Genomic DNA, 27,238 nt, shown 5'->3' on the forward strand with positions numbered 1-27,238 from the left:
AATACTAAGGAAAGAAAGTCTTTTGCTCAAGATTTCCCTATTTTACCAATCATGTTAAAAGGGAAACTGTAGACTATAAAGGCAAAATAAGCTATCCTGATAAAATTCATTTTTATAATTGGATAATTTCCATTGTTAAAAAAACAGTCTTTTCTACTGACATGAAGAAAAATGACACACTTAGACTCTGGGATGCAATGAGATGTAGCCTTCAGAGAGTATCTTGGAAATGATGACTTATGACTTATATGACTTTCCTCATCAGAAAATCTCCATACTGTCTTTATCCTTCCATTGCCCCTTTCACAGCAGGTCTCACTCACTCCCTCACAGAGTTTCTCCCTCACTCTTACTCAGGAGAATGACTCTTGCAGGTAATGGTTAAAACGCATCCAAGTCTGGTTCCTGTAGTCAGTGAGCCCCTCAGCAGCAATGAATCGCTAAACCAAATTGTTTGTCTTGGGACAATAGTTAGGAGTCTTACTACACAGTAAGTGGACTTGGTTTTTCATCTTAATTTCCTGCATGGCTGATATAGATGTTAAAGTGAAGAGCTCACCATCCATAGTCTCTAAGTGGAGACTTTTCTGGTTGCTCATAGACAAGACTGTCTGAGCACTCACCTGTTTCTTATCATTTTACGTTAATGGAATAAGTTACATTTTTTCCAAAGAGATATAACACAATAAAACCACAAAGTGAAAGTTAAATAATTTATTGGATTATAAATTCTTTAATGGAGCAATTTGTAAAGAAACAAAATAATACAAGCTTGATTTTCCAGGGCTATACCAAGGAAGCAGAAGTGCAAAAGAAAAAATCAGGAATGTGGAAAAGAATATGCAAGTGTCAACTAAATGAATATATACTATATGTGTGGTATATATGATAGTGATACAGGAAGATAGGATAGAGAAGGGGGAAAATAAGAAGGTAAAGGAAAGTTGATCTTCTTCTTTTTTTTTTTTTTTTTTAGCTTTTATGGACTGTTTTATTATTCTCCACAACATCACATCCATTCTCTTTGCATGCATATTTTATAGCACCTTGATGGACTTATTTGATTTGACCCAGTGTTTTGATGACAGGACAGCTATAGGAGGTGCACATTAACTTATACAAATCATTTGCTGAAGTCACTTCAGAGTGTGATCCTGCCCTCAGGTGATTTGTGGACTGCCAGCCCTTTCATGATGGGCAAAATAGAATAGCATGTGGTTTAAAGCCATGGCCCAGGTGATTTTGACATGCACTGATGATGTTGGAAAGGTTTTAAAAGCAGAGCCTGGGTCTTAATAAATACCTGGCACCTACTAGACTGCCAAAAAAGCATGCTAAAAGTTGATCTTCTTGATTGACAAAAACTTCCCTGAGGAAATTGATTCTAACATTCACATTGTCAGTAAGATGTGAAAATCCCTATAAATCTTTCCAAAACAAATATTAAATGTTTAAATTGAAATATTATTTTACAGTGTTATGAAATCATGAATTTTTACTGCAAATGTAATTTTGGTGAGAAAAGTATATATGTTGGAGCTCATGGTATTAGAGGCTTTCAAAAAGTATTTCTGCTCATATTTCACACTCACACTAATATTTCAAAAATACATTTCCTTGTTTTAAAGTACTAAGCAGTTTATAAATAAGCATTAATAATATTTTCTTAAGGAATCCACTGATTACATAGCTATTGATTTGTAGCATTTTTAATGAGGGGCGAGTATTCCGAGTTGAGAGGAATATACAATATGAATGAGGCACAAGGTTATATCATTAACCATGTTACCAGAGTCCACAATCTAATGGGCTATGGCTTTAGCAAACAAATAAATGACTGAATGGATGAATAAGCAGTTGGCTCTGGCAATAATAAAAATAAACCATTTTTAGTACCATCTCTTTCTCTCCAGATTCCTAAGGTATCATTCTCACTGCTATGTGCCTTGTTAGGTTCCGTTTTCCAGAAGATATGGATCCACAAAGTATTTATGTCTCCTGTGGTTTCACTGGCATTCCACATCTACAGTCTTTAATATTGAAAAATAGGATGAAACCAACAACAATTTACTTGGACAAATTTCAAAAAAGGACCAATGTTTTATAACTCTATTATTTAATAAAGGAAGAGAAAAAAGAAAAATCACTAAAACATCATAACAATTCTCCAAAGGATCTTAGATATAGGCATAGCTAGCTATACACACACATACGTATATGCATCTTCTATGTATAGAAATATTATAAGTATCTATTTATTTAGGATTTCATTTATTTACTTGAGACTGGGGAGATGGGCAGAGAGAGAGAGAGGGAGAAGCAGACTCCCCACTCACCAAGGAGCCCAATGCAGGGCTTGATCCCAGAACCCCAGGACAATAAGCTGAACCAAAGGCAGACACTTATCCACCTGAGCCACACAGGCACTCTATACATATTTGTAGTTAAGTATATGCATATGACATATATGAATCCATAGACACACATATTTGTGTTTGTGTGTATAGAATCCCATTTTAGAACTTGAATTAAATCTTTATATAATATTTGAGAGCAGTATCTGTACTTGCACACATGTGTTTCTGTCAGAATACAGCATACTTTATTGATGGTACAAGACAAGATAGGGCTCCCTGGTCCCCACTCTGTCTTCAAAGGGTCTGGATAGAAACCATGTAGAGGTCAGTAGATTCTCAGTGTGTTGGGGGATGAGTTGGAGCAAGGACTCTCCAGCAGCTGAGGGCCTCTCACTTATTCTTATGCTGTCAGTGGGGCTGGTGGTCCAGGGGGTTCTTACTCTTTGGAGGCCACGTGGGCCATAATGTCCAATATCCTATTCCTGTAACCAATTCATTATGGCACCAGGAAATGAGCTTGGTAAAGTCACCATTGAGGGCAGTGCCAGCCCCAGCATCAGAAATAGAAGAGTGGGTGTCACTGTTAAAGTCACAGGAGACAACCTGGTTCTCAGTGTGGCCTAGGATGTCCTTGAGGGTGCTCTATGTTGCCTACTTCACCACTTTCTTGATGTCATAATTTTTGGCAGTTTTCTCCAGGCAGCAAGATAGATGCATCACTGACCCATTGAGCGTGGGGACATGAAAGACCATGCCAGCGAACTTCCCATTTGGCTAGGGATGACCCTGCCCACAGCTTTGACAGTGCCAGTAGAAGCAGGGATGATGTTTTGGGCAGCTCCTCAGCTACCACACCATGTCCTCCCAGGAGGGCCAGTTATGGTTTCTGGGTAACAATGATGACATGGACTGTCATCATTAGTCCCTTCATGTTGCTAAAGTGGTCATGAAAGACCTTACCCAGAGGAGCCAAGTAATTGGAGGTATTTCTGACAACCTGGAGGGAATTGTCATACTTCTCATGGTTCACACTCCTCACAAACATGGAGGCATCAGAAGAATGATGGGTATAGATGATGACTCTCTTGGTGCCATGCTTCACACTAGCCCCAGCCTTCTCCACAGTCATGAAGTGAATTCAGCAGCAGTACCACCCCATTTGATGTTGGTGGCCTAGATGGAGATGGGCTTTCCATTGATAACAATTTTCTCATTCCCAGGACTGACTGTGGCATTGCTATTGCTATGGGTGGAATCATACTGGGACATGTAGATCATGTGGTTGAGGTCAATGAAGGTGTCATTGATGGCAACAATATCCACTTGGCCGTAGATCAAAGTAGCCCTGGTGACCAGGTGCCCAATATGTCTTAGTCGGGTTACTCCAACCTTCACCATGTCTCTGAGACCTGGCACCACACGAGAAGATGTGGCTTTCTGTCAGATGTAAAGGAACAGACACACAGTGCATGCACGTACTTTTGAAATGAATTAGAGATTTTAGTACAAGGGATGTTTCACTTCCAAATAAGGAGAGGAACTACTCATCTGCATATTCAATAAGTCAGACATTGGCATGATCATAGTAACCACATTCCTCACCCCCTTGCTGAAGTCTAATATTAAAAATTACCATTCCCAATTTCAGAAACAACTCCTAAAAGTGTTTCCAAGCATCAGCCTCCATTGTCATCCAGTAACAAGTAGTCATAGAAGGCTTTTAGCATAGAGAAAAAAAACTGCATGTGAGTAAAACCATATGAAAATTATCTTTCTCTGATTGACTTATTTCACTCCTCATAATACCCTCCAGTTCCATCCATGTTGAAGTAAATAGTAGGTATTCATCCTTTCTGATGGCTGAGTAATTTTCCATTGCATGTATATATACATATATATACATATATATTATGTTATTATATATAACACCAAATATTCCTTATCTTTTCCTCTGTCGAAGGACACCATAGCTCCTTCCACTGTTGGGCTAGTAATGAGGGCATATGATGAGATGAGCATTGGGAGTTATACTACATGTTGGCAAATTGAATTTAATAAAAAAAATAAAATTAAAAAAAGAAAAATTCCTCTAGTTGCAATGCATACAATAGGTTGAAGGCAAATCACGGTTTGCAAGGTTGAATCAAACAAACAAAAAATAACAAGATCCCTTCAGTAGATGTATGGATAAATAAACTTTGGTTTATTTGGTACATCTAGACAAGAAATAATTAGGAATATTAGAGTGAAGAAGAAATAATTTAAGGGAAAATATAAAAACACTGGAAGAAAAAAAGAAAATATCCGAAAAATAACTATCATCCAGGACACGCAAAAGCAAAAAAGAAAGGTCAAAGGAAAGGAGAGAAAAGAAAGGAGAAAAAGGGAAAAGAAAATTTAAAAAGAAAGAAACAAGTAAAAGAGAATAAAAGGAAAACCAACTTCTGAAAAATCATGAATCTGGATCAAAGTATGAAAGACCACTTGGCAATTTCAGTTCTTAACACACACACACACACACACACACACATAAACACACACACACACGGTGTTTACTTAAATAATAAATATTAAGCCATGACACAAAGAACAATGTAATCATGAAAACAATACTAAAAAGTTAAAAGAAATAAGAATATAAGAAAAAATTGTAAAGACTAATAATACAAGAAAGTTACACAAAGATATAAACTAAGATGGAAGAACAAGTCAAATGAATAAAAACTCCCAACATTCTGATGTTATGTCATTTCTAAGCTGTAATTAATGGGGCACACATAAAGGAGCTTCTTCAACATTCAGAATGATTTTAAATGTCAGGGAATGATTTAATAGATGTGGAAAACAAATATTCAGTTGGTAAAATTGATTTGAAAAACAAATAATGCAGTCTGTGTAAAAATATTTAGAAAAATGTTTGATACTACTTTTGTCAAAATGTCTTTCACTACTTTTGTTGCAAGTTACTGGTATTATTTTAGAATAAGGAGATACAAATTTATTCAATCAATAAATGAATGAGCATCCATAATGCACCCTAATTGGAATAAATGCTATAGGGCCTTACAGAGATATTCATTCCATCTTAAGACAGCAGAAAATCCAGCTGGGAATGTCAAATGATATGCATGAGATAATGAAAATATGCTTAGATACTACAATATATGAGGATAACTATAATTGTATTGAAAAAGCACGTGAAGAAATGGTGCCAAAATTGGCTACTATAGCAAACAATGGTATAACTTGGAGAGATATGAACTGAATCTTAGATGTTGGTAGGATTTAGAACTAGACTCAAGGAGAGAAAATTGAGGATAATTCACATCAGTGTGCTAACCCTAGACAGAGCAAGGTGAATGGATGCAGAGTGAGGCAGCCCATCAATTTCATGAGGTTATAGTTTGGAGAGTAGTAGAAAGCCTAATTTGCTAAATATAAATTGAGAACTTACAAAATCTCTTAGAAAAGAATGACATGGCAATGCCTGGGTGGCTCTGCAGGTTGGGCATTGATTTGGCTAGGGTCATGATCTCAGTATTATGGGATAAGGCCCCATGTCAGGCTCCATGCTCAGCTCTCCATGGAGTCGGCTTGAGGTTCTCTCTTCCTCAGCTTATACCCCGACTCGCACAGGCCAATAACCAGGGAGGAAATTGAAGCAGTCATCAAAAAACTCCCAAGACACAAAAGTCCAGGGCCAGAAGGTTTCCCAGGGAAATTCTATCAAACGTTTAAAGAAGAAACATACTTATACTACTCAAACTGTTCAGAAAGATAGAAAGAGATGGAGTACTTCCAAATTCATTCTATGAGGCCAACATCACCTTTATTCTAAAACCAAAGACCCCACAAAAAAGGAGAATTATGGACCAATATCCGTGATGAACATGGATGCAAAAATTCTCAACAAGATACTAGCCAAAAGGATCCAACAATACATTAACAAGATTATTCACAATGACCAAGGGGGATTTATCCCCGGGACACAAGGCTGGTTCAACACTCGTAAAGCAATCCATGGGATTCATCATATCAGCAAGAGAAAAAACAAGAACCATAGGATCCTCTCAAGAGATGCAGAGAAAGCATTTGACAAATACAGCCTCCATTCCAGATCAAAACTCTTCAGAGTGTAGGAATAGAGGGAACATTGCTCAACATCTTAAAAGCCATCTACGAAAAGCCCACAGCAAATATCATTCTCAATGGGGAAGCACTGGGAGCCTTTCCCCTAAGATCAGGAACAAGACAGGGATGTCCACTCTCACCACTGCTATTCAACATAGTACTGGAAGTCATAGCCTAAGCAAACAGGCAACAAAATAAATAAAAGACATTCAAATTGGCAAAGAGGAAGTCAAACTCTCCCTCTTCGCAGATGACATGATACTCTACATAGAAAACCCAAAAGCCTCCACCCCAAGATTGCTAGAACTCATACAGCAATTTGGTAGCATGGCAGGATACAAAATCAATGCCCAGAAATCAATGGCATTTCTATACACTAACAAAAGACTGAAGAAAGAGAAATTAAGGAGTCAATCCCATTGACAATTGCACCCAAAAGCATAAGACACCTAGGAATAAACCTCACCAAAGAGGTAAAGGATCTATACAGTAAAAACTACAGAACACTTCTGAAAGAAATTGAGGAAGACACAAAGAGATGGAAAAACAGTCCATGCTCCTGGATTGGAAGAATTAATATTGGGGAAAATGTCAATGTGAGCCAGGGCAATTTACACATTTAATGCAATCCCTATCAAAAGACCATGGACATTCTTCAGAGAGTTGGAACAAATCATCTTAAGATTTGTGTGGAATCAGAAAAGACCCCGAATAGCCAGGGGAATATTGAAAAAGAAAATCATAGCTGGGGGGCATCACAATGCCAGATTTCAGGTTGTACTGCAAAGCTATGGTCATCAAGACAGTGTGGTCCTGGCACAAAAACAGACACAGAAATCAATGGAAGAGAAGAGAGAATCCAGAAACGCACCTTCAACTCTATGGTCAACTAATGTTTGACAGAGCAGGAAAGACTATCCCCTGGAGAAAAGACAACCTCTTCAATCAATGGTGCTGGGAAAATTGGACATCCACATGCAGAAGAATCAAACTGGACCATTCTCTTACACCATACAGATAAGATAAGATAAACTCAAAATGGATGAAAGATCTAAATGTGAGACAAGATTCCATCAAAATCCTGGAGGAGAACACAGGCAACACCCTTTTTGAACTTGGCCACAGCAATTTCTTGCAAGATACATCCATGAAGGCAGGAAAACAAAAGCAAAAATGAACTATTGGGACTTCATCAAGATAAGAAGCTTCTGCACAGCAAAAGAAACAGTCAACAAAACTCAAAGACAACCTACAGGATGGGAGAAGATATTTGCAAATGACACATCAGATCAAGGGCTGGTATCCAGGATCTATAAAGAACTTATTAAACTCAACAGCAAAGAAACAAGCAATTCAATCATGAAATGGGCAAAAGACATGAACAGAAATCTCACAGAGGAAGACATAGACATGGCCAACACGCACATGAGAAAATGCTCTGCATCACTTGCCATCAGGGAAATACAAATCAAAACCACAATGAGATCCCACCAGTGAGAATGGGGATAACTAACAAGACTGGAGACAACAAATGCTGGAGAGGATGTGGAGAAAGGGGAACCCTCTGCACTGTTGATGGGAACGTGAACTGGTGCAGCCACTCTGGAAAGCTGTGTGGAGGTTCCTCAAAGAGATAAAAATAGAACTGACCTCTGACCCAGCAATTGCACTACTGGAGATTTACCCCAAAGATACAGATGCAGTGAAACGCCGGGATCCCTGCACCCCGATGTTTATAGCAGCAATGTCCACAATAGCCAAACTGTGGAAGGAGCCTCAGAGTCTCACAATAAATAAGTACAATCTTTTCTCTTAAGAAAAGAATGACACAATTAAAATAGTGTTTTAGAAAACAGATATCTGGAAACTTGAAAATATGAATGCTGAGAAGATAATCATACAGGATTTAAAAATTTATATTCATTGAGATGATAGGCTCTAAATTCGAATGATCACTGTAGCCATGAAAAGAAAGAAAAACAGGATGAATGTGAGGATTATCTCAAGTATTAGATTAGAAGTATTATTTTTTATAAAGGAAAACAAAGTTATTACAGAGATTTGATAACTAGAAATGGAGCTGATTAAAAGTTGTCACCATTAGTGATAGGAAGGAATGAGCTAACATGGAGGAGGAGGAGGAGGAGCCTAGGCTTGCCTCACCCCCTGCACAGCTAGGTAAAATCAGGTCATTCTGAATACCCTAGCACTCGATCTGAAAGCTCGCGGAAAAGTTGCACGACTCGAGGGAGAGAAGAGGCCACATTGTGTAAGGTAGGAGGTGCAGAGATATGATTTTGGAGAGAAGTGGATCACAATTGTGTGGAGGTGGGGAGCCCTGGACATGGAGACAAGTGAAGGAGAGAGGAGAGATTATTTATATATAATATACCACAAAAAAATGGAATGTTCAAAATGGACGGTACACCTATAAGATAGCTTCAGTCCAAAACTTGATAATACTCAGTATTGGTGAGGTGTAGAGAAATAGGAAATCTCATTTATCACTCATGAGGGTGGAAAAGAATAGAGCAGACAGTGCGGCAGCTCCTTATTACTTAAAAATAGACATTTTTGGTAAACCAGAATTTGTGCTCCTTGGTATCTACCTAGCTGATTTGAAAACCTGTGTTCACGTGAAATCCAAGGGATATTTGGTGGTGGAACTAATCTTAACAGTATTACTGTGGTGGATCCTTGGCACTATGCATCTGTCAGAGCCCGTAGACCTTCAAGACACAAATAATGAATACTTGCATACAGAAATTTTTAAAACTTAAGAAGTCAGGGGATCCGTGGAAGAAATGGAGGCTGTGGTCACAGAATCACACTGCATTACAAATATACGACATAATTTTAAGGAAGATAATGAAGAGAAAGCTGCTGGCCTAAGTAACTTTAAAAAACAGCTTTCTGGCTGGAAAATTGAAAAATAAATACACAAGGAACAGCGCATAGACACTGCATTCTGGTTGGTAATGTCGTTTCTCAGCGAGATAGGTTTACAGTCATGAAGCTTGAGTGGGTACGTCCCAGGAGGAACAAGAAAATGCATGGCCAGTGATGGCCACCATCACATTTCTCACTGTTGAAATAGGAGGTTACAGATCAGCAAAGGAGACGGCGAGGATGAATCGTGTGATACAGGATTAGAGTTGGGGACATTGGTATGAACTCATCTTTAGCATTGATGCAGAGGAGCAGATGCAGAGATAATGACAGATTTTATGTAAACATACATGTGTGGGGGTGTTTGTTGAGAGTCTAGAGGCAATGACACCTCAGTAGCAACCAGTACACCTAGCAACGTGATTCTGGTTTCTGATCACATTCTCCAGCCAAAGGAAGCAGATTGATTGCACAAATGGCTGATGCTAGGGTTGGACAGGGGACATTCAAGATGATTGTGAAGAATCTTCCAGTGTCAGACAGTAGGAGAGTCCTTAAAACATAAAGAAAATCATGAGGCATTTTGAAAGGACACAGGTATCAAATTGAAAGAGGTCCAATGACCCCAGGTGGAAACACTTGAACATAAAATAAAGAACCTGGTATTGTATGATAACTCAAAGTGTAACATACATATCAAGTCCACGAACATCATAATTTGAAAAGAAATCAGAGGAGACAATTTTTTGTACAGAAGAATTCCAAATAACCTATGTAGATACCTTCCAACTCAAGAGAGTGGGCTTAGCCGCCCGAGTCTGAGATGCCCTAGGTGAAGTGCTGGCAGAGGGTTACAGAAGCTGTGAAGATACTTTGATAATGAAGGAAACTGGAAAACACTACCTTGGCCTGATGACCACAGTTTATGTCATCCTGTTGCATCCTGTTGATAGTATGAATTTGCCGGTATGAGGTGACAAAAAGACCCCTTTTTCTCTGTGGTTTTTCTTCTCAGAACCCACACTCCATTTAAGGACTTCATCCCTCGCGTTTCCTTGGTTTCTACCCAATTATACAGCTACTTCTCTAGTCTTTCAAATCCACTCAGTTTAGGGGGATAAAAGCATCAAAGGAAGCCAAATGGAAGGACATTCTGTCAAATACTTGATCAGGGTTCCTCAAAACATAAGGTCATCCAAACAAGACCATTGTGAGGAAATTGTCTGAGTCAAGAGATGCCTGGGAGAGATGAGAATTAATGCTGTATCCTGGATAGAATCCTGGAAGAGCAGAAGGACATGTAAAGGAAAAAATGTCTGTGAAATCTGAATTAAGTGTGGAGTTTAGTTAGTGGTAATATCCCATCCTCGCTTCCTTGGTTGTGGCAAATATACCGTAGGGATGCAGGGTGCTAACAATGTAGGAAGCTTGACAACGGATATGTAGTAGTGCTCTGTACTCTCTTTGTTGTTTTTTTCTGTAAATATAGAACTACCATAAAAGAAAAAGTTTATTTCAATAATGAGGGGCTCCTGTCTGGCTAAGTCAGTAGGCATGCAACTTGTGATTTGGGGGTTGTGAGTTCAAGCCCCAAATTCAGAATAGAGCTTATGCATTAGATAGATGATGGATAGATGATAGATAGATAGATGATAGATGATAGATAGATAGATAGATAGATAGATAGATAGATAGATAGATGATAGATAGATAGATAGATAGATAGATAGATGATAGATAGATAAATGTAATAAACATTTCGTTAGGAAGGGGAATTTAACACCAGGCATATTAGATTTAAAAAAAAATCAATACAGCCTACTACTTTGAGAGCCAACCGCAACATGCCTCTTCTGAAACATGTATTTCTGCTTCTGACACCCAGCAATCAATCTCGGGACTGTCAAAATCAAAAACAAAATAAAAACCCTCCAACTCTTTCTTAAAAAGAGAAAAATATTATGCACTTCCTGCATTCAGAACGAAGTCAGAATTTTTGGGTGATATCTACATATTTCTCTAATTGCATTAGACTCCTACCTTGACATATTAGCGTCTGTGGAATAGATGGTAAATTTAACTGCCACTTACACATACCGTGATTAGAAGGAAAAATGAAGAGGAAAGAAGATATATGGCACAACAAATAATGAAAATTAGTAATTTTAAAAAAGATCTTATATAGCTGAGAGAGAGAGAGCGAGCATGATGGGGGGAAGGGCAGAGAGAGAGGGAGAAGCAGACTCCCCACTGAGCAGGAAGCCTGACCTGGGGCTGGATCCCAGGACCCTGGGTCATGACCTGAGCCTAAGGCCGATGCTTAACCGACTGAGCCACCCAGGGGCCCCCAATGTTTTTTTAAAATTAAACTGAGGTTACCAATCATTCATTTTAATTGCTTTTCTCAATTCAATCTGATCACTTTTATCTCTAGTTTTTTTTTCCATAACTGTTACACATTGTTCATCATAGTTTAACATATGATTTTTCTGTGTATCTCTTTGCCTTTCTATCATCCATCATTTATCTAGCATCTGCCTATCATCTGTGATCTATCTATTTTGTAATTATAGTGTGCTTGTTCCCCCTACTCCTGGGAGGTATCTGTGTCTTCTCCTCCTTTCCATTGCTTACTTTCTCTACTGCCGCACACTGTACTCCAACATTGTAAACTCTCTATTATTTGTTTTCCACATCTATTAAATCGTTCCCTGACATTTAAAATCATTCTGAATGTTGAAGAAGCTCCTTTATGTGTGCTCCATTAATTACAGCTTTGAAATGACATAACATCAGAATGTTGGGAGTTTTTATTCATTTGACTTGTTCTTCTATCTTAGTTTATATCTTTGTGCAACTTTCTTGTATTATTAGTCTTTACAATTTTTTCTTATATTCTTGTTTCCTTTTACTTTTTAGTATTGTTTTCATGATTACATTATTCTTTGTGTCATGGCTTAATATTTATTATTTAAGTAAACACTGTGTGTGTGTGTGTGTGTGTGTGTGTGTGTGTGTTAAGAACTGAAATTGCCAAGTGGTCTTTCATACTTTGTTCCAGATTCATGATTTTTCAGAAGTTGGTTTTCCTTTTATTCTCTTTTACTTGTTTCTTTCTTTTTAAATTTTCTTTTCCCTTTTTCTCCTTTCTTTTCTCTCCTTCTTTCCTTTGACCTTTCTTTTTTACTTTTACATGTGCTGGATGATAGTGTTTTTTCAGATATTTTCTTTTTTTACTTCCAGTGTTTTTATATTTTCCCCTTAAATGATTTCTTCTTTGCTCTAATATTCCTAATTATTTCTTGTCTAGATGTACCAAATAAACCAAAGTTTATTTATCCATACATCTACTGAAGGGATCTTGTTATTTTTTGTTTGTTTGATTTAACCTTGCAAACCCTGATTTGCCTTCAACCTATTGTATGCATTGCAACTAGAGGAATTTTTCTTTTTTTATTTTATTTTTTTTTTATTAAATTCAATTTGCCAACATGTAGTGTAACTCCCAGTGTTCATCTCATCATATGCCCTCATTACTAGCCCAACAGTGGAAGGAGCTATGGTGTCCTTCGACAGAGGAAAAGATAAGGAATATTTGGTGTTATATATAATAACATAATATATATGTATATATATGTATATATACATACAATGGAATAATCCTCAGCCATCAGAAAGGATGAATACCTATATTTACTTCAACATGGATGGAACTGGAGGGTATTATGAGGAGTGAAATAAGTCAATCAGAGAAAGATAATTTTCATATGGTTTTACTCACAGTTATTTTTCTCTATGCTAAAAGCCTTCTATGCCTACTTGTTACTGGATGACAATGCAGGCTGATGCTTGGAAACACTTTTAGGAGTTATTTCTGAAATTGGGAATGGTAATTTTTAATATTAGACTTCAGCAAGGGGGTGAAAAAGGGGGTATTTATGTGGTTACTATGGTCATGCCAATGTCTGACTTATTGAATATGCAGATGAGTAGTTCCTCTCCTTATTTGGAAGTGAAACATCCCTTGTACTAAAATCTCTAATTCATCTCAAAAGTACGTGCATGCACTGTGTGTCTGTTCCTTCACATCTAGCAGAAAGCCACATCTTCTCGTGTGGTGCCAGGTCTCAGAGACATGGTGAAGGTTGGAGTAACCCGACTAAGACATAATTGGGCACCTGGTCACCAGGGCTAATTGAACTATGGCTAAGTGGATATTGTTGCCATCAATGACACCTTCATTGACCTCAACCACATGATCTACATGTCCCAGTATGATTCCACCCATAGCAATAGCAATGCCACAGTCAATACTGGGAATAAGAAAATTGTTATCAATGGAAAGCCTGTCTCCAGCTAACCCGCCAACATCAAATGGGGTGGTACTGCTGCTGAATTCATTTCATGACAATGGAGAAGGCTGGGGCTCGTGTGAAGCATGGCACCAAGAGAGTCATCATCTATACCCATCATTCTTCTGATGCCTCCATGTTTGTGAGGAGTGTGAACCATGAGAAGTATGACAATTCCCTCCAGGTTGTCAGAAATACCTCCAATTTTTGGCTCCTCTGAGTAAGGTCATTTATGACCACTTTGGCAGCATGAAGGGACTCATGACCACAGTCCATGTCATCATTGTTACCCAGAAACCATAACTGGCCCTCCTGGGAGGACATGGTGTGGTAGCTGAGGAGCTGCCCAAAACATCATCCCTGCTTCTACTGGCACTGTCAAAGCTGTGGGCAGGGTCATCCCTAGCCAAATGGGAAGTTCGCTGGCATGGTCTTTCATGTCCCCACGCTCAACGGGTCAGTGATGCATCTATCTTGCTGCCTGGAGAAAGCTGCTAAAAATTATGACATCAAGAAAGTGGTGAAGTAGGCAACATAGAGCACCCTCAAGGACATCCTAGGCCGCACTGAGAACCAGGTTATCTCCTGTGACTTTAACAGTGACACCCACTCTTCTACTTCTGATGCTGGGACTGGCATTGCCCTCAATGGTGACTTTACCAAGCTCATTTCCTGGTGCCATAATGAATTGGCTACAGCAACAGGATATTGGACATTATGGCCCACGTGGCCTGCAAAGAGTAAGAACCCCCTGGACCACCAGCCCCACTGACAGCATAAGAATAAGTGAGAGGCCCTCAGCTGCTGGAGAGTCCTTGCCCCAACTCATCCCCTAACACACTGAGAATCTCCTGATCTCTAAACAGTTTCTATCCAGACCCCTTGAAGACAGAGTGGAGCTCAGGGAGCCCTATTGTGACTTGTACCATCAATAAAGTATGCTGTACTCTGACAGAAACACATGTGTGCAAGTACACATACTGTCTCAAATATTATATAAAGATTTAATTCAAGTTCTAAAATGTTTGGGATTCTATACACACAAACACAAATATGTGTGTCTATGGATTCATATATGTTATATGCATACACTTAACTACAAATAGGTATAGGGTGCCTGTGTGACTCGGTTGGTTAAGCGTCTGCCTTTGGTTCAGGTCATAGTCCTGGGGTCCTGGGATCAAGCCCTGCATTGGGCTCCTTGGTGAGTGGGGAGTCTGCTTCTCCCTCTCTCTCTCTGCCCATCTCCCCAGTCTCAAGTAAATAAATGAAATCCTAAATAAATAGATACTTATAATATTTCTATACATAGAAGATGCATATACATATGTGTGTGTATAGCTAGCTATGCCTATATCTAAGATCCTTTGGAGAATTGTTCTGATGTTTTAATGATTTTTCCTTTTTCTCTTCCTTTTTTAAATAATAGAGTTATAAGAATGTTGGTCCTTTTTTGAAATTTGTCCAAGTAAATTGCTGTTGGTTTCATCCTATTTTTCAATATTAAAGACTGTAAACGTGGAATGCCAGTGAAACCACAGGAGACATAAATACTTTGTGGATCCATATCTTCTGGAAAACAGAACCTAACAAGGCACATAGCAGTGAGATTGACACCTTAGGAATCTGGAGAGAAAGAGATGGTACTAAAAATGGTTTATTTTTATTATTGCCAGAGCCAACTGCTTATTCATCCATTCAGTCATTTATTTGTTTGCTAAAGCCATAGCCCATTAGATTGTGGACTCTGGTAACATGGTTAATGATATAACCTTGTGCCTCATTCATATTGTATATTCCTCTCAACTCGGAATACTCGCCCCTCATTAAAAATGCTACAAATCAATAGCTATGTAATCAGTGGATTCCTTAAGAAAATATTATTAATGCTTATTTATAAACTGCTTAGTACTTTAAAACAAGGAAATGTATTTTTGAAATATTAGTGTGAGTGTGAAATATGAGCAGAAATACTTTTTGAAAGCCTCTAATACCATGAGCTCCAACATATATAATACTTTTCTCACCAAAATTACATTTGCAGTAAAAATTCATGATTTCATAACACTGTAAAATAATATTTCAATTTAAACATTTAATATTTGTTTTGGAAAGATTTATAGGGATTTTCACATCTTACTGACAATGTGAATGTTAGAATCAATTTCCTCAGGGAAGTTTTTGTCAATCAAGAAGATCAACTTTCCTTTACCTTCTTATTTTCCCCCTTCTCTATCCTGTCTTCCTGTATCGCTATCATATATACCACACATATAGTATATATTCATTTAGTTGACACTTGCATATTCTTTTCCACATTCCTGATTTTTTCTTTTGCACTTCTGCTTCCTTGGTATAGCCCTGGAAAATCAAGCTTGTATTATTTTGTTTCTTTACAAATTGCTCCATTAAAGAATTTATAATCCAATAAATTATTTAACTTTCACTTTCTGGTTTTATTGTGTTATATCTCTTTGGAAAAAATGTAACTTATTCCATTAACGTAAAATGATAAGAAACAGGTGAGTGCTCAGACAGTCTTGTCTATGAGCAACCAGAAAAGACTATGGATGGTGAGCTCTCACTTTAACATCTATATCAGACCATGTAGGAAATTAAGATGAAAAACCAAGTCCACTTACTGTGTAGTAAGACTCCTAACTATTGTCCCAAGACAAACAATTTGGTTTAGTGATTCATTGCTGCTGAGGGGCTCACTGACTACAGGAACCAGACTTGGACGCATTTTAACCGTTACCTGCAAGAGTCATTCTCCTGAGTAAGAGTGAGGGAGGTACGACCTGCTGTGAAAGGGGCAATGGAAGGATAAAGACAGTATGGAGATTTTCTGATGAGGAAAGCTAATAGGTCATATGTCATCATTTCCAAGATACTCTCTGAAGGCTACATCTCATTGCATCCCGGAGTCTAAGTTTGTTATTTTTCTTCATGTCAGTGGAAAAGACCGGTTTTTAACAATGGAAATTATCTGACTATAAAAATGAATTTTATCAGGATAGCTTATTTTTCCTTTATAGTCTACAGTTTTCCTTTTAACATGATTGGCAAAATAGGGAAATCATCAGCAAAAGACTTTCTTTTCTTAGTGATAAGGAGAAATTTTAGAAATATTAGTTAAAATACACATTTTTACTTAGTGCATATAAAATAAATTTTATATTTGTGGCTTCAACTAAGCTTCTTATAGTACAGCAATATGGATTATTTGTATGAATATATAAGCTACCTTGCTTTGATATGAGAAACAATAAAGGTTATTGACATCTAATTTCAGTGACACAGGTGAAGACTGGCCATTTTCTATATAAGTTAAAATAGATAAGACCTGACTTTCAGCTAATAAGAAAAAGAGACATTAATGATATAGAAGAATGTTTAAGTGAAAGAACGAAATGAAGGGTTTCAAGAATTTACGTAGTAAAATCCAAGGATTTCCATTCTGCTCTGGTTTCAGGGGTATCTATACATTTTTGCATAATGACATTCATTTATATGAAGAAAAGACCATTCTGTGGACCATGTTCTTGAAGGCTTGCTTCACCTGCTGGTTTCTTAAGGTATATATGAAAGGATTGAGGAGGGGAGTCACTGAGGTAATGATCACAGCTACGCCTTTGTTTAAACTCACCCTTTCCTTTGCAGAAGGCTTGATGTACATGAAGATGCAGCTGCCATAAGAGAGGGAGACTACTATCATGTGGGAGGAACACGTGGAAAAGGCTTTTTTCCTTTGACTCGTGGAAGGAATTCTCAGAATTGTGCGGATGATGTGTGTGTAGGAGAGCATAACTAGGGTTAAGGTGACCATAAGCGTTACCACTGCTAAAACAAATGCCATGAGTTCTAGAAAGTGAGTGTTTGTGCAAGAAAGCTGTATAATTGGCGAAGAGTCACAGACAAAATGATCGATTATATTGGAGGCACAGAAATCCAACTTCAGCATCAGAATTACAGGTGGAAAGATGACCAGGAATCCTGCAAGCCATGAGCTAAAGACAAGGAGGATGCAGACTCTGGTGCTCATGATGGTCATGTAATGCAGAGGTTTGCAGATGGCCACGTAGCGGTCATAGGACATGGCAGTCAGGAGGTAAAACTCTGTCACCCCTAATAAGATGACGAAAAATACCTGAGCCAGACAGTCATTGTAGGAAATGGTTCTGTCTCCCGTCACAACAGTGACAAGGAATCTGGGAATTGTGGCAGACGTGAATGACATTTCTAGGAATGAGAAGTTTCGAAGGAAGAAATACATTGGAGTCTTCAGGTGGGGATCCGTAAGGGTGAGGAAGATAATGACCAGGTTCCCAGTCACACTGCACATGTAGGTGACCAGGAGAAATATGAAAAGTACAACCTGCCACTTTGGGTCATCAGTCAACCCGAGAAGAATAAACTCTGTTACCTTTGTGTGATTTCTCATGATTTTCCTTCTTTCTGATGCTATTCTCTGTTTTAGCTGAAAATAGATGCAAAAAAATGAGACAGAAAAGAAACTGGCACACACACAAGCGTGCACACACACATTTCAAAAACCATTGCTGTCTTTTGCATTAAGGGAAAATGGTTTTGTACTAAAAAGAGACAAAATACTTCTAAATTTATTTATGGTATCATATGTTGGTTCATTGTTTCTATATTTCTTTAGTTTTATTTTCACATATCTCTTTATAAATCTATCTTCTGAATATTTCAGGATATTCCTGAAAGCATGAAAAAGGAGATTAAAACCTCTGACACCCAAACCTCCTTTAATAAAACCATGAGCTTGCTCCCAGCATCCCATCATACTCTTTGAAGGTACTTTTTGTTGTTGCTTTCCTCTTCAGATTTTTATTTATTTTTCTCCTTTGGCTAAAAATTTCTTTCTATTTCCCTATTCAAACTTCTGCAATCTACAGAGACCACTCACTTGCGCACCCGGTAAAGTGTCCCTGATAACAGTATGCGGACACAGTTAATCTAATTCCATGGCTCTGCCCTAAGACGTTCTAGTGTTCATGACTAAGCTGTTCTAATAGTCTCTTCTAAGATGTTAATATGTTTTTCTTATGTATTTTTTTACTTATCTCTTTACCTATCATGACATTCTCCTATATAAAGCAGTATTTTTATTTGAAGTCCTAATTTTGTTTTTGTAAACTCTTAATGTTCTTCCTTATTTCTCAAATAACTCAGGTACTTCTTCGCACATTGTCCTTTCTTTCTTGAGGGATGATAAAAGGGAATAGTTCAACATTCAGGCTACGTTTTGGGAGGCCAAAGGTACTATTATTTTTTATTTTCTGTTTGGCTTTAACAAAACCCTGGGTGTTGTTCAGGATTTGTTTGTTTTTCCTGTTCAATGTTATTACTTTCCATAAAAGCTTTAGATGTGCTCTCATCTAAGACCATTTTTCCCTTTTTTTTAAATAATAAATTTATTTTTTATTGGTGTTCAATTTGCCAACATACAGAATAACACCCAGTGCTCATCCCGTCCAGTGCCCCCCTCAGTGCCGGTCACCCATTCACCCCCACCCCCTGCCTTCCTCCCCTTCCACCACCCCTAGTTCATTAGGAGTCTTTATGTTCTGTCTCCCTTTCTGATATTTCCTACCCATTTCTTCTCCCTTCCCTTCTATTCCCTTTCACTATTATTTATATTCCCCAAATGAATGAGAACATATAATGTTTGTCCTTCTCCCATTGACTCATTTCACTCATTTTAAACATACTTTATCCAGAAAGCCTGGACAGGCTGAAATGTCTCCGTTGTTTTCTCTATCCTTCAGCAGTTTCACAGCTTTCATAAGGAATGATATTTTCTGAGGATTAGCCAATTAATTTAAGATGTTAATGAACTTACTAAAATCTTTCACCTTCCTCAGTGCCACAGGAATGATTCTTAGTTTCCATCATCTGTGTCTACCTCTTTGTGGCTATCAGATAAGGATCTTTTTGGCTTCTGCCTTTACATGATGGAAGCTAACCTTTACTAAGTATAAAGTCACACCGTGTCAAATGAAAGTATAAAGAATATCTATTCAGTGTTAAGATATATGAATTAAATTGTTTGGAATCTTGCACAAAAATAATTCAGTTTGTGTCCTGAAATTGATATTTACATGACTATTAAAAGGTATCTAAGCATATCTAGATGAAAACAAAACATCATGAATATGTGGTTCTATCAATCACAAAATATCTGTGTCTAAAAACAGAAATGTCAAAAAGATTGAAGTAGTTTAAATCTTTTCTTCATTTGTATATTCCATATAAATTGTGTGGTTCAGTTTTATTCATGTTTAGCATTGTGCACAATTGTGTATATTTATATAAAGCATAAACATATAGTATAAAAGCAAAAAAATATATTGCTCTAAGATACTGTTAAGGACATACTTACTTTTATGGTAAATATGCCTGGTTTAGTCAATGTTGTTTCCTTGATTTATTTAAACATTATCGCTTAGGATTTTTCAAAAGCCTTTGCAATCTGTTTCTCTTCTGTCATTTTATGTTTCTAACCAAATACCCAAAATATTGATCATAAAAAATTATTCCAAGAGCTCCTCTATTGTGCTTATAAAAGGGGTATTAGCCCATTACTGTCCATCAGCCCAAATTTCTCTAAGGATCTGAGGTCTAGCATAACCTAGCTGCCGTCATTTATAAAAAGTATTATATTGATACTTAAAATGAAATAAGCTATAGTTGAAACAAGGCTAACATATTGTCTTTCCAAGCTTAGTGGACAGAATGATGTGATCTTAGTGCTGTTATTCAGGCTAGGCCTAATTTTATCTGCTCCATTCACAATGGACTCAGGGGGATTAGATGAATGAATAAACAGAAGGTACTATGGTGACTGGTGTTCTCAGGACACGGGCACTAAACTATGGCCCAAAGTAGTACACAGTTTAGAATAGAATACTTAGGTGAGATTGGCCTGAAATTAGAACAGAAAAATATATAGAATCATTTAAACTTTTTCTTTTGGGATTTTACTTATTCGTTCATGGGAGACACAGAGAGAGGCAGAGATACAGGCAGAGGGAGAAGCAGGCTCCCTGTGGGGACCCAGTGGGACTCGATCCAGGACCCGGGGTCATGACCTGGGCTGAAGGCAGATGCTCAACTACTGGCCACCCAAGTTCTCCTAGAAGCATTTACACTTTTCTAATATTTTGTAAATTCACAAGAAGAAACTTAGTAACGGGGTAATAGGGGTTAGCAATTTCTGAGGGCAACAGACCAAGTTGTGATCAGTGGGTGTTTCTCCAATCTTAGGGAAAATATTAAGAATTCACCATGATGATATAGACTGAGGCTGAGGTCTCCATCATTCTACACCATAAGAGATGTGAGGCTTGTCTTTATGGTTTCACATTTTTCTACTGAATGATGATATAGTAATCTTGATCATGATTAGAATTATTACCATTATTCATAAAATAATTGCTTTATTTTTTAAAAATTTTATTTTCTTCAATAAGTACACTTTATTTTTTATATTTCTTAAAAAAAGATTTTATTTTTTATTCATGAGAGACACAAAGAGAGGCAGAGACAGAGGCAGAGGGAGAAGCAGGCTTCCTGTGTGGAGGTTCTCCCAAGGTCCCCAAGGATCCTGGGATTATGACCTGAGTTGAGGGCAGATGCTCAATCACTAAGCCACCCACGTGTCCCATATTAACTACTTTTTAGGTGCGTGTTATGTGTTGGGTTCAAACTCAGGTTCTGAGAATACAGAGATGATAAAGACAATTTTTTTGCATGATTTTCACTTGCAGAAAAATGTGAGATTTATTTTTGAAATTGCAGATTCTTTATTTCATGTCCAACTGAAGCAATATCCCACCCTTCCCATCTGTATCATCTTATTTCTCACTGCATTGATCTGAAATGACACGTATTATACCCTTTTACATTCATTATTTGAGACTTATATTTAGTTGCTACTTAATCAGGGAATTACATAAGACATATAAATAGATTAGATTAAATGAAATTTAGGATTATTTAATGACCTGAAAATGATAGATACTATCTGAACAAAGATTTTGAGATATTTTTACTGTTTTTTGGGGGGGAGTCATGAAGTTTCTCAAGGTACATGACAACCTAATGCAGAGTCGCAGAGGGAGACTGTTAAAACAGAGCAGCTATTTTAAATTAACAGTGTATTAATCTATTCCTGATAAAACTCTATAATTTGAATAAGGTGCCATAAACATATTCATGTTTCATTACAAACATTTTTGCAATTCTATTTATCTGATGTTTGTGTGTAGGCCAAAATATTAGTTAAAATAATACATTACAGTGCACCTGTTATTTAACATAGATGCAGGAAAAATTGGTTTAATGTATCCGACATCATCCTAATTTGATTATGTAGAGAAGGAAAGAAAATTTTCCCTCTACTTTTCTGGGTTTTTTGAGTGAGACCGTCTTCTATAATAAAAGACAGATTAACAAGAGAAAAACAAACAAGTTTTTTGGGTTTATGTTGTTGTTGCTTTTTAAAAAGCTCGTGTGCACGCATGCGGGGATCAGAAGGGAGGGTCACAGAGACAGGGAGAGAGAGAGAACCTCAAGCTGGCTCCATGCCCAGCATGCAGCTATAGCCCCACATGCAGCTGGATCTCAAGACCCTGAGATCATGACCTGAGGTGAAATCAAGGGTGGGATGTTTAACCTCCTGAGTCACAAGAGGCGCCCTCAAAAGAAAAAGAAGTTTAATAACATGTATACCTCCTGTGTACATGGAAGAGATCCAGGAAGTCTGAGTAACTCCCCAAAATGGCCCAAGGCCACTACCTCACTATCTTAGAAAACTTCTTCAGCTACTGTCATAGGAAGATGTGGGATGGGGAGGACCCAGTTATAGGAAGTTATAAGGAGAAGCACAGTGCAGAGGGTATGGTTGTGATGCAGACTGAAGTTGCTACCTTCTCCTTTGATAAAATTTTTGTAGAGCTCTGGTCATCCTCCACTTCCTGGTACAGAGAGGTACAGAGACACCATCGCTAATCTAGATTTCCCTTATAAATGTCAATGTCTTACGAAAGATGAACTCTACTGAGTTTTCTGCCATTTCTAAAGTATCCAGCTCAAAATAATCCTTATGCCAAAGATGCTTATTGGTAGTGTACTCTGCTCTTTAATAACACCTGCAAATATCCCATTTCTACATGAGGTTTATCTATCGGTTTCCAATGGACATGAATTTTTGATGGGCACTATGCAAACCAGTAAAGTACCCCAAACGAATACAGCTGACCCTTGATAGCATGGGTTTCAACTGAACAATTCCATTTACATGCAGATTTTTTTAAAAAAACACATTGAAAATTATTTTGGAGAATTGCAATAATTTGCAATAATGTAGAAATACTGTAGCTTATAAATATATAAAAAAAGAAAACATTAGGTACGTCATGAATGCATATAATATATGTAGACACTATTCTATCATTTACTATTGTTAAAGATACACAAATATACTGTAAAAAGTTAAAATTTTTCCCTTTGCTCATTTGTTTTGTCCACAGGAGTGAAATCATTTGGTATTTGTCTTTCTCTGACTGAGTTAGAATGGAGATGGGTAGAGAATGGATTAAATAAGTGATTAAATAGGAGATTAAGGAGTGTATTTGTTGTGATGAGCACCGGGTGAGGTATGGAAGTGTTGAAACACTATACTGTACACCTGGAACTAATATTACACTACATATTAACTTGGAATTTATATAAGAACATTTTAAAAATGTTAAAATTTACCAAAACTTACACAAACACTTGCAGACTATAGTGGCACCACTTAAAATGGAGGGGAATGTAAGCAGATGTAATGATGCAGTATTAAATCCCAATTGTGTAAGATGAACTGTGGATCATACTCTATATCACTGTACGTCATACTGGGCTCTGATAACGTTCCTTGCCACCTCCTGTTGCTATTGTGTTGAGCTCCAGTTGTAACTGCTTAAAAGGCCATGGGACCCTAATATCTCAGTGGGAGTTGTTCGTCTATCCTGGAAATTGCTTATCACCCAAAAAAGTGAAATCTTGCAGTTCTTGAGTAGTTCTCATCGTTTTTGGTGCAGTACCATAAACCCCGAATAAATATGTGCATGGAATGCACATTAAGCGCTGCTGGTGATGCTGGGAATGCTCCTAAGAAGCTGAGAGAAGTCACGACATTATAAGAAAAACTTGGATTGCTTGATGTCTACTATAGATTGAGTCTGCATTAAAAGAATGTTTCCGAATATCTGTATAAATATTTTTTCTTTGAAGTGAAGTTATGTAACATAATCAGAGACAGGTTTTTAAAGATTATTTATTTAATTATTTATTTAATAGAGACGGCACACATGAGTGGAGTGAGGAGCAGAGGGGGAAGGAGAGGAAGAGGGAAAGACCCTAAGCAGACCCCATGCCAAGTGCAGAGCCCAATGTGGGGCTCAATATTATGACCCCAAGGCCGTGACCTGAGCAGAAAACAAAAGTCGGCTGCTTGACTGATGGAGCCACCATATGCCCCCAGAGACAGGTTTCAAATTTAATTATTAACTATTTATTAATTTTATCTTTTAGTTACACTATTTTTTATCATTCATTTTCTATGACACGACTGTAACGGATTCAAAAGTAATAAAAAAATTCTACCTGTTTTTCCTGAAAATATCTGAAGTCAGACTCCCATGAAGACATATAATAAGCTTTTCCCAAAGCACAAATATTGATTAAGTTCTTCAGCTTTATAGTAGGATCCGACCTCATCTGCTCATTTGGTTCAGAATCATCGATATGAAGCTTCCACCTCGTATGGGATTTAACTTGGGGGAGAGAGCCTTCAAACTTGCATAGCTAGTGTATGTAGTAGTAAAAAAAAAATAGGGAAAAAGGATGAATCTTGTAGTAATTTTCAAGTAATAAAAAAGTTTTTTAAAGATTTTATTTATTTATTCATGAGAGACAGAGAGAGAGAGAGGGGCACAGACGTAGGCAGAGGGAGAAGTAGGCTCCATGCAGGAAGCCCGACCTGGGACTCAGTTCCGGGACTCCAGGATCAGGCCTTGGGCCGAAGGCAGGTGCTAATCCGCTGAGTCACCCAGGGATCCCAATAAAAAATTTTAATTATGAAAATTAAAATGAGGAATGGAGAAAGTTTAAATATCACCATTTCAGGTCTTCCTTAGAAAACTGAATCTATCGTTCCAACTCTGGAAAACTATAAGCATCTGCATTAGGTTCAGGTCATGACCCAGGGTCCTGGGATCCAGCCCCAGGTCAGGCTTCCTGCTCAGCGGGGAGTCTGCTTCTCCCTCTCCCTCTGCCCTTCCCCCCATTCATGCGCTCTCTCTCTCTCTCTCTCTCTCTCAGCTACATAAAATCTTTTTTAAAATTACTAATTTTCATTATTTGTTGTGCCATATATCTTCTTTCCTCTTCATTTTTCCTTCTATTCACCGTATCTGTAAATGGCAGTTAAATTTACCATCTATTCCACAGACGCTAATATGTCAAGGTAGGAGCCTAATGCAATTACAGAAACATGTAGATATCATCCAAAAATTCTGACTTCGTTCTGAATGCAGGAAGTGCATAATATTTTTCTCTTTTTAAGAAAGAGTTGGAGGGTTTTTATTTTGTTTTTGATTTTGACAGTCCCGAGATTGATTGCTGGGTGTCAGAAGCAGAAATACATGCTTCAGAAGAGGCATGTTGGGGTTGGCTCTCAAAGTAGAGGGCTGTACTGATATTTTTTTAATCTAATATGCCTGGTGTTAATTTCCCCTTCCTAAGGATATGTTTATTACATTTATCTATCTATCATCTCTCTATCTAATCCATAAGCTCTATTCTGAATTTGGGGCTTGAACTCACAACCCCCAAATCACAAGTTGCATGCCTACTGACTTAGCCAGACAGGAGCCCCTCATTATTGAAATAAACTTTTTCTTTTATGGTAGTTCTATATTTACAGAAAAAAACAACAAAGAGAGTACAGAGCACTACTACATATCCGTTGTCAAGCTTCCTACATTGTTAGCACCCTGCATCCCTATGGAATATTTGCCACAACCAAGGAAGCGAGGATGGGATATTACCACTAACTAAACTCCACACTTAATTCAGATTTCACAGACATTTTTTCCTCTACATGTCCTTCTGCTCTTCCAGGATTCTATCCAGGATACAGCATTAATTCTCATCTCTCCCAGGCATCTCTTGACTCAGACAATTTCCTCACAATGGTCTTGTTTGGATGACCTTATGTTTTGAGGAACCCTGATCAAATATTTGACAGAATGTCCTTCCATTTGGCTTCCTTTGATGCTTTTATCCCCCTAAACTGAGTGGATCAAAAGACTAGAGAAGCAGCTGTATAATTGGGTAGAAACCAAAGAAACTCAAGGGATAAAGTCCTTAAATGGAGTGTGGGTTCTGAGAAGAAAAATCACAGAGAAAAAGGGGCCTTTTTGTCACCCCATACCAGCAAATTCATACTATCAACAGGATGCAACAGGATGACATAAACTGTGGTCATCGGGCCAAGGTAGTGTTTTCCAGGTTCCTTCATTATCAAAGTATCTTCACAGCTTCCGTAACCCTCTGCCAGCACTTCACCTAAGGCATCTCAGACTCGGGCGGCTAAGCCCACTCTCTTGAGGTTGGAAGGTATCTACATAGATTATTGGGAATTATTCTGTACAGAAAATTTGTCTCCTCTGATTTCTTTATTTCTCAAATTATTATGTATGGTGGACTTGATATGTATCTTACATTTTGAGTTATCATAGAATACCATGTTCTTTATTTTATGCTCAAATGCTTCCACCTTGGGTTATTGGACCTCTTTCAATTTGATGCCTGTGTCCTTTCAAAATGCTCAATGTTTTTCTTTATGTTTTAAGGACTCCCCTACTGTCTGACACTGGAAGATTCTTCACAATCATCTTGAATGTCCCCTGCGCAACCCTAGCATCAGCCATTTGTGCAATCAACCTGCTTCCTTTGGCTGGAGAATGTGATCAGAAACCAGAATCACGTTGCTAGGTGTACTGGTTGCTACTGAGGTGTCATTGCCTCTAGACTCTCAACAAATGACCCCCACACACGTGTGTTTACATAAAATCTGTCATTATCTCTGCATCTGCTCCTCTGCATCAATGCTAAAGATGAGTTCATACCAATGTCCCCAACTCTAATCCTGTATCACACGATTCATCCTCGCCGTCTCCTTTGCTGGTTTGTAACCTCCTATTTCAACAGTGAGAAATGTGACGGTGGCCACCACTGGCCATGCATTTTCTTGTTCCTCCCAGGATGTACCCACTCAAGCTTCATGACTGTAACCCTATCTCTCGCTGAGAAACGACATTACCAACCAGAGTGCAGTGTCTATGTGCTGTTCCTTGTGTATTTATTTTTCTATTTTCCAGCCAGAAAGCTGTTTTTTAAAGTTACTTAGGCCAGCAGCTTTCTCTTCAG

At 37.9% G+C, this 27,238-nt stretch overlaps 1 protein-coding gene and 2 pseudogenes across 1 annotated transcript; 1 reads left to right on the plus strand and 2 right to left on the minus strand.

The window, feature by feature from the left end:
* Positions 1-2,793: 2,793 nt before the first annotated feature.
* LOC144297535 (glyceraldehyde-3-phosphate dehydrogenase pseudogene) lies at positions 2,794-3,755 on the minus strand (annotated as a pseudogene).
* A 9,832-nt stretch (positions 3,756-13,587) lies between these two features.
* On the plus strand, positions 13,588-14,473 carry LOC144297536 (glyceraldehyde-3-phosphate dehydrogenase pseudogene; annotated as a pseudogene).
* Positions 14,474-17,234: 2,761 nt separating this feature from the next.
* Positions 17,235-18,173, minus strand: LOC144297537 (olfactory receptor 6C75-like). Its single transcript, XM_077871815.1, has one exon. The coding sequence runs from the start codon at positions 18,171-18,173 to the stop codon at positions 17,235-17,237; it is 939 nt and encodes a 312-aa protein (XP_077727941.1).
* Between the last annotated feature and the right edge of the window lie 9,065 nt (positions 18,174-27,238).

The sequence above is a fragment of the Canis aureus genome, chromosome 25 (assembly GCF_053574225.1).
Source record: "Canis aureus isolate CA01 chromosome 25, VMU_Caureus_v.1.0, whole genome shotgun sequence".
NCBI classification, from domain to species: domain Eukaryota; kingdom Metazoa; phylum Chordata; class Mammalia; order Carnivora; family Canidae; genus Canis; species Canis aureus.

Bases quoted from the DNA above. Each gene is read 5' to 3' on its own strand.
- LOC144297537 (XM_077871815.1), bottom strand. From the start codon at position 18,173: ATGAGAAATCACACAAAGGTAACAGAGTTTATTCTTCTCGGGTTGACT.